The sequence below is a fragment of the Agelaius phoeniceus genome, chromosome 1, assembly GCF_051311805.1.
Source record: "Agelaius phoeniceus isolate bAgePho1 chromosome 1, bAgePho1.hap1, whole genome shotgun sequence".
Lineage (NCBI taxonomy): Eukaryota > Metazoa > Chordata > Aves > Passeriformes > Icteridae > Agelaius > Agelaius phoeniceus.
The window spans coordinates 53,095,263-53,107,550 of NC_135265.1; the positions used below are offsets into that span (position 1 = coordinate 53,095,263).

Here is a 12,288-nt window from a genome sequence, read left to right on the forward strand (position 1 = left end):
AGTGCTCATGGCATCCCTTTGCTCTTCAACATGCTTTGGTTGGAGCACTTAATCCATGGTGATGCTCCCTCGGCTGACGCTGCACAGCAAGGATTTTGTTGGGCCAGAAAAGCAGAGAAGAAACTGAGCCCATAAATCTAGAAACCCTTCTTGACTCCATTAGGACAAAAATAAAAAGAAGGATTTTAGGAATGTGAGCAGTCTTTATCTCTGCCTCCACACACTGGCTCTGTCAGTCCAGACACCTACATCTGACCACACACAGGATGGGGAGTGGAGGCACCATTTCCCAGAGCCCCAAGAGCTTCACCTGTAATAAAACTTAAACAGAGAGGTCACAGAGACTGCACACACACCTCCCCCATGCCCACCCTTGCCTTGCTTATTTTGCACCTTTTTTCTCCACAGCCAGAAAATATGGGAAATGGTTATTTTAAAATACATAATTATGGTCATTCAAACCACCAAAATTAAAGGAGCATCTGTAGAGTACCTCAATCTGTTTTTTATCTTTAAGTTATCCAGGTTAGGAGTCAGCACCATTTTTAAAGTCTGAAAGGCTTAGCTTTTATTCCTGCAAAAGAAGGCTAAAGCACCAGCTGGAAGGCAGAAAGGCTACACTGCTGAATATTTATGAAGCTCCTGAGATCACTCACTGACAAACAAACAGGCCATCAAGAGAAGTTTCAGGTGACTGAACTTTCAAATGGTTGAAAATAATGATGCAAAGGATGGAGGAGTCTCTCATGGTGGCTCCAATTCCTGGCAGTCAGTAAGCTTTCTTACTGTAAAAGCCACTAAGCTCAGCCAGCTCATCCCAGGCTGACCACTGCATTTGCTGGGTGGATCTGCAAAAGGATACCAGCACCACAACCCTCACAACCCTTTGAGATCTGACACTGGTAACCTTGTCACTTTTTAGCCATAAAACCAAGCAGGTGTTTATTCTGTGTGCCTGTGAGAATGGACACATGTACCTATATGTAGGAGCATGGAATCAAGGCTGGAACCAAGGATGATGCCAGCCTGCTGTCTGTACTCCCCACCACTTGACAGCAGCACCAAAAAGGACTGGAAGAGTGAATATTCCATTTGCTGATACTGCTATCAGGCTACAGCAAAAGCTCTGCTGATCTCTTGTTCATGATTCTATGCACTGTGGAAAAACAACACAACTCCTGACAATATTCATCCCAATTACAAGACAATTACTTACAAAAGCCATATTTATTAGCCTGCAAAAGTCAACAACAAAATCAACTTAATAATGGAGTAACATGCAAGCTTAAGTATAATCAGTTTTTGATGTACTATCTCTCACTGCCTGATGGCAAATCACAGCAGAATTAAGATCTTGGTTCATTAAAAAAACCATAATTAAGCATATGCACATATATTTATTGAATGGCATGCATTTTCTTTAAATTGAACCCATACTCTGGCTTTGCTTTACAAGGAAGGACCAGTGTGCCTAATGCCAGTGGAAACAGAATGACCTTTACTAACAATCAGAAGTGGATTGAACCCATCTCCAGAAGACTTTTCTAAAAGTCTTCTAAAAATTTCCCTCTTTCACAGATCAGTGATGATCCCAAGAACTGCATTTCCCTAGGGCAATGCTCATTTCATTGATCAAGAGTTAACATGACACAGGGCAAGTCACAATTAGTTGCTTTGCTAATCTGCAACTTCACCAAGAATAGTCTCTCATTCAAATGCGATTTATGATTTAGAAGGTACATCTTTTCATTCATAATTCAGTGGAATAAAAGAACTGTATGTGCATGTCCAATGTCTTGAACTGCTGGCACACCAAGGAACTGCTGTGTCACAGGTCAAAGTTACACACCATGTCAGGTCACAGGGACACAGTTTTTCTCTGGGTTCACACTTAAATCATGGCACTGAACTTCCTTCCTTTATGGACAAGCAAAGCATAGTTTCTCATAAAGGAATATGGCATGACCCAAACCTTACAAACCAACTCTTTACTTGCATGTGTTCTGTGGATAATAGCTGCTCAATGATATGGTCCAATAGCTCTTCTCCAATTATACCTGCATCTACACAGCTGAACAATTCCCTTCCTAGTAGAGCTGCTGCAGCAAAGAGCTGCTTTCCCTACCACCACCACATCTTTGAAATGGAAGCTGTAATATTCTTAGGTTTTTTCTCTAGATGTTTTGCATCATAGGGCCAAACCCTGATTTAACATTTAAGATGGTTGATTAGTAATGTATTTTGGAAGAGTGAAAAAACCATAAATTGTCAATCCACATGTAGTGGCAGAAACACTACTGTAGACACAGAGACAGAGGATGAGTGGGTGAAATAAAACCACAGCTCCACATCAACAACCAAATACAGTGAACTGCATCATCTCTAGCCTCATCTTGTTCTGAAGACAAGCCTGACATGAATTCCAAAAAAAGGCTGCATACCAGTCATAGGTTAAATGATTGCTGCTGATATCTGTAAATTCTATGATACAAATTGGGATTCATTGAAACACAAGAAGCACTGGCAGCTTTGGAGTGGGGGCCAAGAAAACTGAAGGGAGTCAGGGAACGGTGTAAATGAAAATACAGCAGTAGAGCAAAGCTAAGAACACAAAGGAAACATTTTGGGGGTTGGTAGAAGCATTAGATGAAGCTAAGGAAGTGCCAGATGTGGCCCTAATATTGGCACAGGCAAAAGACCAGAAGGAATCTTCATAAGAACTGCAAGGGATGAACTGCTGAGGCTGGGTCATCTCCAGGCAGATTCAATGCTGAGCCTTTAAAGTCAGAAGGTTCAGGTCTGCTCCCATGGAACAGATGACAGCAGACAGCTGAAGTGTGCACACACATTTACTTGTTCTAGGACAAAGGAAGTTTTAAAAATAAAATAATCTAATCTGCTTGCAACTCAGCAGCCAGGAACAGAGAAAAAACAAATAAGGCTTGAAACAAAAAGCAGGCAATCACCACAAAGTGACTATCAGAAACAATTCTGATGAAGCTCTGAGTCATGGCTGTGCTGTCAATGAGGAGTGATGTCACTGAGGTACACTACCACAAGACTTAGACCTGACAGACAAAAAATGGGGAAGACAACTGAAGGTGTACCATGTAATTGAGAAAGAGTTCTTTTTCTACCAAGTTTACTTAAACTTTTATTCATTTCAGACATTTCATAAGTGCATTTCCATCTTTCCATAAAAAGCAGCCTTCAAAGCAAACCCATTGCCTGTGCTGCTAAGGAAGGACACAGACTATTGGCTACAGACGTGGGGAAAACCACCACACAATGGAGGGGTTTTCCCAAGGAATCTGTTTTGCTACAGGAGCCCACAGAACATGGAAATAGAAACAGAGAGTCCAACTCTGCACTCAGGAGTCACACCTAAGCAACTATGGGTTCAGAAACTCCCGAAGTTGTTTAATCTCTTTCCAGAAAGATGCTGCAACACAAAGACCACATCCTTCCACCGGCATTCTCTCAAGTGCTTGAGGAGCGGTAAGACAGGCAAGGTCTTTGGCTGTAGGGAACATCTGCATTCCAGCCTTGGTCTTAGGGTCATTTGTGTCTCCTTGGCCTAATGTTCAGCAGACACCTGCAGTTACAGGTTCTCAGCATCCAAAAGCATTTATCTTCTTATAAACAGCAAAGGTGATCTCTCAGCATATGCAATAACAGTGCCTTGTCAAACAGAGGTCTGATAAGTATGAATAGATAAGTTTATTATAATAAATACAGCTGCTTCATAGATGAATGGAGCTGTGACCTTAGTGCACATCTGTACTTAAGAGTAAAATCACTGCTACTGGTACCAAAGAGAGATAGTTATCCAGGTACTTGGTAAATCACACAGCCCTTATGCAAGAAAATGTAAGCCAAAAACAAAGGAAAAGGGCTGTCAGGTAATTTTTTTCTACAGAGTAGAAACAACTGAGACAGAACAGTATTTGCTCAGATTAGAGTCCTGTCTGCTTTGACACAACCAGAATCTCCTACAATACAAGATACTTGGCTCCTGTCCTTCCCACAGATGTGAAAAACAAGAGCAGGCAACAGCTGAAAAGGAGCTCATTTCTCAATTACTCTTTAGGTGAGAGCCTATAAATACCATCTCTGTGCAAGAACTCAGCAGAATACAGTAAATCCTCCCCCACTTCTGACGGGATGAGAAGTATTTGCTCAGGTGCTCCTATCAAACCAATCCTTCTCACAACCTCCTGCTACCCAAATGTTTACCATAACCCCAGGCTCTCTTTCCAGATCCCAAGAAGAAAGCCACCCTGCAGAGGAACTCTCTTTGTTGTCTGTAAACTACCACTACCTGGCTTTCTGGCCAGCACATATCCATCTAGATATTTTCTCTGCTCCCCTTGTGGCAGAACCTAGCGAGAATTGCAGTGGCTTGGGCTTTGGCAATATATGGAGCCTTAAAGAGCCATTTTTCAACAGAGGCTGCAGGCTTTTCTTTCACAGAACAAAGCAGAGAAACAGCATTGCTTAAGGCTCTGACAAAAGCAAGACACAGATAATGTGTATGACAAGTTTGAATTTTCTGGAGGTGGAACTGTAAATTTCTTGTATGAACAGGAATAAGGAATTCTAGTTAACCATCAGGCCCCTTATTAAAGAGATGATTAGTTCTTCGCATCTCAAGCTGCTCCCAGTGGGCAGGCAGTCCTACTGCATCTCATCCCTGCTTTGGGAAAGCATAAGTCTGCTGGCAGGGGGCGATGGGTATCCAGGAATTTGCTGTCTGTCTCAATTTAAAATACTAAAGCATAGTAAACCCTTTTTTCCTGCACCAAACCACTGCATGATCAAATGCAGAGAAGGACTGGGTAGTAGTGGCCAGCTGTTAAGTGCCATCAAGTCTTTCAAAACTTTAATTAGGGGTCTCCCTACTTAGAAAGGGTTAGAACTTCAAGATTGCTTAGGTGTCAGATGCATTCTGACACTCCATTGAAGCTCAAACCAAGAAAAACCTTTCCTGTCCCACTGACAGGAAGCTAGAAGAAACTGATTCTTGGTCTCTCATTAGGGCTCTTGCCTGGGACATGGAAGAATTAAGACCTGATGAGTATTTCAAGTCAAACACCTTCCACAGGAAAAAGTGAGGCTCACTCACAGTAAGTCACAGCTGTGGATATCACACCCTCTGGAAATGAGAAGGGGATGGGACTGGGTTCTCTGCTCCACCTCAGCCAGGAGAAGGTCTGGTCTCAGAGGAGTACCCCACTAGAAGACATAGGATGCCCTCTTTTCTTCTTTCATCACCTTCTCAGAATTAGCTGCCTATACCTGGTCAGCCTCCAACTCCAAAATCATCCTTTAAATCTGAAATTATGTCTATCACCTGTTCAATGGCTTGTGAAGGTTGATATACTAAACCCCTCTCCAGGACCTACTCCTAGCAAGTTGAGCTGAGTGTTAATTTGGCAGCCTAATTCACCCCAGACTGCTTTAGATAATTGATCCATTGAAGGAAATTCCAGTTTGTGGCAAGGCACCTACCTGCTGGGTAACTCTAGTCTCTTATTTGGAGCAAGGAGTAAGCCCCTTTAAGGGGACTGACTTTTGTAGCTTTGACTTCTTGCATTGCTGTTGTTCAAGGCTGCAGAGGACTGAGCACTGGTGGTGGGATTCTGTTGCCTTTTCTACAGGTGGTCTGATGATTACTGCTGTCTTTCTTCTCAACACAAACCATTTCCTTACATTCTTGCAATGAACTGCATCTGCAATCAGGCCCTTCCTCGGGCTGCTCACTGCAAAAGTGAGCCCTGGAGTGATCGAGGTCTCTGGGTCTGTACAATGCCAGCTATTCAAGGTGCCTGGAAGCAGGCAAACTATTACATTGCCTCCCCTCTCCCTCCTCCCTGGTGGCTTCAAATCACATGGAAGGATAAATCAGCAGCTATATTACCTCCCTAAGCACACACCTGCTGACACTTCATGCCTCTGTAATTGCAGTGGAAAGCTAAATGTACCATCAGGAAAGCCAACTTAATTAACAGCAGTAAACACAACAGGATGTGGAGCACAGACAATAGCCACCATCATGCAACACACCCAGTGTCTGGTTTGGGGTGGTTTCCCAGCCTCTTGGACACACGTTGATGGAAGAAGTGCCCTCTGAGCTATCTGAGCAACAGCAAGAGAAAAACACTTTTTTAATGTTTTCACCTGGGACATTTTGCAGGTTCGTGATAATGCACAGAATTATTATGGACTGATCACAAAGAATAAAAGGACTCACATTCAAAACCAGCCAGATGAGTATGGCTGTGTGACAAATACAACAAAACTTAACATCAGCAAAGTAAGAGAAGCATGTGAAAATGCACAACAAAATTACTTCAAAATCCATGAAAAACCACAAATTTAATATATTCCTCATTCTTCTCTACAATAAGAAAAATAAATTACTCTTCCCATTCAGGGTAGAAACATGTCTTAAACATGAAGAATAATAGCTAACATTTATTTTTAGGTGTCCATTAGTATTCTTATACTAATTCTAAATGAAAAAACAGATTTCATCAACACAAATGTGTACATGTGCAGTTCTCTGCTGTATGCAGTAAACTGGTTTTTATGGCCAAAATACACTAGTCTAAAAATAGAGCACTTCCACTTTGCTTTCAAATTAATTCAGGTCCTGCTTTGGATAAGAAATAGAAGATAATAAGAGATACCCGTCCTTTCTGATCTGTTCTTCACATAAGTACCAACAGCAATGGTTAACGCTTCCTTCCAGAGAAAATGTTCATGTTTCTTTCTGGAGGCCTTTCACCTACTAGCATACCTTTGAGAAGTCAAGACCTACCTAAGACAAGGAACCCAGGCCAGAACTCAGATGCAAAAACTCAGTATTTAGGAAGTAGAAGAAGATACAGGCTACCAAGGAGGCATTTAGAAATCATCACATACACAAGTAGGTGTGATGTTAGAAAAGCCAAACCTCACCTACAACTAGTAGTTGGAAGGGACACCAGATCCAACAAGAAGAGCTTCCACCACTACACTGGCAGTGGAAGCCATCTGTGGACAACCAGAGAGTGGGATATGTCATTTACCCCAGCTTCAGCATGGCTTCCACACTGTCTCCCTCAACATTCCCATAACCAAGTGCACACCTTACAGCCTGGACAGGCAGGCAGCTAAATGTGTTTAAAAAAAACCCAAAAAACCAAACAGAAACACCATGGTGAGGCTCAGAGGGCAGGGGATAATCGCTGCCCCTCCCTGTGGGTGAGTCCTTCACTGACCCAGGGGCACCAGCCATTGCATATCTATTGCTGCAGACACATGCCTGCCGCTCACACTCAAAAACATTCCTGCTGTTTTATAAATATGCCATGAAGCCTGGCAAGGAGAGGATTAGAAACATGCATCTGGAATTTATCACCTCATTAAAAGCCCCAGTATGATGGTAGCTAACAACCAAAGTAAAAATAAACAGAAAAGACCTACGGGACTGATCAGTCATACCAGGAAACATACTTGACTCTGCAGTGAGGGAGATATCCACAATCATTCCAATCAAACTACTACTCATCAGCAAAACATAAGGCAGCCTTCCCTCTCCTAGTCATGCCCAACTTAGAAATGGAAAAACAACTGGAGTATCTTAAGTGCTGCTGGCATCTGCCTACAGGGAAGGTGGTTTTGCAATCTAATGCATTCTCTATGTTACTATTCACATCAAAAGTACCTTGACTGTTTCTTCTGCCAACCATCAGCACATCTGAGATAAGGCTGAGCTGGCTTACTTAAGTGAGAGTGGGATGAGGATGCTTGTAGAGCATCAGTCGAGTCTTTTGAGACAGCTTTAAATTCTGAATCACTTACTGTGCATCCACACAAGGAGACATATGATCTAATTCTTTAAGCGAACTCAGGAACAACTTGGCTCCCCGCTTTTCCAAAGGATAAGAATTAGACTCCAATGACTAATTCCTTTCTCTGCTTTATATTTGCTTACTTATTTTTCTAAGTCACATTTTAAAAACATTTTGCTGAAGTAGTAGAAAAGTATCTAACTGACAACAGTCTCTGGTGACTCAGGCGACGAGGACATGGAGAAATGTTTGGATAGGTTAGGGAAATAAGTTAAGAGCAGCCTTGGAAATTGTCTGTATTAAGGACAGAAGACCAGCATATGTCTCTCAAATTCTTGGTAAACTTTCCATGTTCAATTCTGGTCTGAAATAAGTTGTACCTTACTCCCACAGGAGAGGGAAAAGATTTTGGAAAATCATCAATTTCTCAGTCTAGCCTTAAGAAATGGAATTACATTTGGAAGAAACATGCTGGAATTAAATTAAAGCTTATTGATGATATATGAAGGATAGAATAACTATTTCCATTGGAAAAAAAATATTTTTAAAAAATACTAATACCATTAAATAGTAGTATAATAATAGTATAATAGTAGTATATAGAATAGTAGTTCTGGAACTGTGATCTTCAACCTTCACCCTAGCTGTTAAGATGGAAAGCATAAAAGACAAGTTTTAAGAAAGTTTTGAGCAATATCTCTAACAGATTTTTCTTTTAAAATTATTATACTGGAAGGCAGATTGAATTAAAAAACCACTAAAAAAACTTAAGCTCCAAAAGAGGAACTGTCATATAATTGCAAGTTTTACCCACCCAAATCTAGCTGAATTTCCAGAACACTTCTTTTGGCACACTGTTCCACTGGCTTAGCAGACACATTCTTATCTGTCTTTGGATGGCTGAAGTAGAGTCTTTACAGGAAAGATTAACTCAGCTATCTTGCCTTTAAACTTCTGAGAAAAGCAAACCACCACTTCATATGACAGTCCACCAGACCTCTATTACTCTGGGTAATTTAAAGAGAGGCAGGCAACTTCCAGGAGGATGTGCCTACCCAGAAGTGATAAGGCTGTAGATGGGCCAGTTCAGGGATACCTTGGTCCCAGCATGCCATGCTGCATTTGTGAATAGACACAGCACTTGGCATTTCTGAGCTGACATGCCAACCTTTTCATTATAATACCAACTGTCTCCGTTGGAGATGTGACATAGTGCCAGCATGGGACTGAAATCACAGGAAAATCATTAAAAAGGATTGCATTGCTGGGTTTCGTAAGTCTCCAAAGATAGTGTCGAGACGAAAGGAGAGACTACATATATTAACTGGGGAGAAAAAAGCCTGTTCACAAAATCAGTGATAGAAACAAATGGAATCTACTGCAAACTCCTTTAAATATAAATCTAAATATATCTGCTTGGTATGGACTGTTGCTACAGAAATGGTAAGATAAAATAAAACCCGTTTCACTGGAGGACATCCCAGATCTAGATTCGTACAAAGGAGGCACTCTCAGGACAAAGTTATGTATGATGCCTTTAGATAATTTAACATGTAACCATATGCTGATGGAGACGATGCTATTCATGCCTCCTCCCCCACAATATGCAGAATACTCCCTTCCTCCCATTTCACCGGTGTTTGCCAAAAACTATACCAAGCTGATTCAACACTGACTCGAATGTGCTAAAATGAACAACTTTCTGTGGGATTAGCAAATTGAATTAACTCAGTGAAGGGTCAAACAAGTGCTGAAGCAATGGGACTTTGCCCTAAGATACTGAGATTGGACTTTTGCCTCTGCCCCCCCACAGAGGTGTCAAAAGACAGCACAGGTAGGAAGCAGCTGGGGACCCCGAACAACAGAAACTGACATTGCAGAAGTAACAAACTAGAACAGCCCAGGCACCACAGACATGCACGACCTTCCTACTGCTTTGATGCAGCCCCTTTAACCCTGCTGGGCTCCTGGGCATTCAAATACCCTCTCCCTGTTCCTTCACTTGTCACACACATAGTATCTGTGCTCTGAGCTTTACCATCCCCAAATCCTTATCGTCTTTCCCTAGAGTTTCTTCTTAAACTCATAATCACAACAACAACATTAGCATTAATATGACACTCATCACCACTGGGACAATTGCTGAGCACACACATCCTGCCCCTTCCCCCTTCCTTTTTCCATTGACTTCCACTATTCAGGAGAGTGGCAACCACGACACTTTCATGCAATGACTTGGCTAACATGGTGCTGCAGTAACTACCACAAAACACATGATGACTAGTGACAGTCTTCTGATTGACTTGACAGCGTCAATATAGAACAGGATTTTTTTTGGTAGCCATTTCTTTTGCAGGAATCTGTATGTACACAAAGGGTCTGAACCCAATCTCTGAATATCCAATTTCCAAGTAGCCACCTCTTTGTATTGCCAAGGGAGACAAACACTATTTGTGAAAGCACGTGGGCAGAAACCTAAGCAAAACACCAAGGTGATGATGAATAACACACTCCTGAATGTCAAGGTACAGTGGGATTTTTGTAATTTTGTGACATCCCAGCTTCTTTCCCACATTGTAGAAAAGCAAAATAAAACGTAGGCGGAACCAAAGTCCCATTGTTATTAGCATGCAAAGAACTTATTTAAATTCCCCATCTGTTTTGGCCAACCATTTACGAGTAATTCTCCACATTTCAGTCACCTGAAAAAAAGACAGTTCCAGGCACAAACACTTCCTAAGCAGTTAATATCCAGGATCACAGATGATTAAATCATGGTGTTTCACTCTTTCTGTGGGCTTTGTTTTGCAACTGGCTTCCTGGCTGCTTTTTGTCTCTAGCATTTCTCTCCTGCTTCTGGCAGATGAAGTAGAGGTGGAAAAGAAAATGGAGGGAAGTTCTTGGGTAGCATAAGGATTACAATAATTTCCAATCTTTCAGCAAGAAAGAGCTTGCTCAGGGAACAGATAACCTAATGCTTTTCCACCCTGCTTTTTTTGGTTTTTTAACTTACGTTTACAGTTGTTTGCAATTATAAAGTTATACAACCAGGTAGAAAGTTTACTACATTTATCTCCTTTCTGCCCCCAAACCCACAATGAATGAATCTCCCATCCACATATTTCCTCCACTTTTTTTGCCATTGCTGTGGGCAATATGAAACAGAAAACTGCAATTAGAGAGATCCTCAGTCATATATATACAGGTCACTGACATTTGGTTCATACCCAAGCTTGATGTGAATGCAGATGCCACTCATCAAAAGGACAGTTATGCCATGGATAACAAATGACCTCAACTATCTAAATTAAACAACAGTACTAGCACAGGGACAAAGTTACTTTCAAAGCATTCTTGGTATTCTGTCTGATTACCTGTCCTTGTTCAAAACAAAGGGAGAACTGTCTTCACATTGGTCTACTTATGTTTCCTTTCAGTGTTCTGAAAGAAGAGCTGTTCAAGTACTTGAGTTTTGTTTTCAGTTGGAAAGGTCATCTGGGGTGTGTGGCAAAATGAATCTGTACACTTTTTTCAATAAGGAAAAAGGGAAAGAGGCGGGTTACAGGGAAGGAGGGAAATGAAAGTTTACTGCATCTTCATTTTTGAATTTGCAAAAGTCTCAGATGAGTTATAGAAAAAGTATAATTAGTAAAAGAGTAACAGTCTAAGAACCTACAGAATCTAATTCTCTTTTGAAAAAGAAAAGCGATGACTACTTACATATAATATGTAGGATATAATCCTTCAAAGTACCAGCAATGCTTTTTGGCCTCTGTACACTACAAAGAAAGAAAAATATGGTATTAATATTTACATAGGATGATTTATAGCTATAAACACAAGCTTGAAGTATTTATAAATACTGTGACTCCGAGCAGTTAGGAGAGGTTTATATTCCCAAAGATTTCCCAATCCAGATACGCACAGCAAGCGGGAAGTCAGTTCACGTAAATGGCAGCGTGTCCTGCCAGGATTCAGATCCCTCACACAGGGCTTTGTCTGCGGGGCCCCACCAGCTTCCCACAGTTCCCAACAAAGTCAGTACATTTGGCACAGACCCAGGATCCAGCTGCATGTGTTCCCTGGCAGAGCTGCTGCCTTAAAACCACGGACAACTTTAGAGCCCATGGCGGTCATAGCCCCTTACATGACATCCAAGGCACAAAGCAATGTGATGATACTACACATACGACTGCACAGTAAATTCAAGTTACAGGGAATTTATTCATCTTTCTGGATGTGTGTGGCATGTGGAGCTAGGCTCAGGAAGGAGCAGAATGGAGAACCATCTCTCCCATCTCCTCTTCCTAGAGCTTGGAAATGTCTCAAGTGTTCATTAAAGCAGTGGGGAAAGGAAACTGCTTTTTGCAGCTCAGGGGTATTGTTCTCTTTTGCAGATTGCCAGTGTATCCCTGCTAAAGGACAGGGACAGGCATTTCCTCAGCACATG

General features: G+C 41.6%; 1 protein-coding gene across 3 annotated transcripts in view; it reads right to left on the bottom strand.

The window, feature by feature from the left end:
- VOPP1 (VOPP1 WW domain binding protein) overlaps positions 1–12,288 on the bottom strand; it is a 62,578-nt gene that overhangs the window by 6,381 nt on the left and 43,909 nt on the right. For all 3 annotated transcript variants that reach the window (XM_054648830.2, XM_077178906.1, XM_077178917.1), the window contains exon 2: positions 11,559–11,617. In XM_054648830.2, coding sequence (XP_054504805.1) covers positions 11,559–11,617 — 59 coding nt within the window. The remainder of the gene's footprint in view (positions 1–11,558; positions 11,618–12,288) is intronic.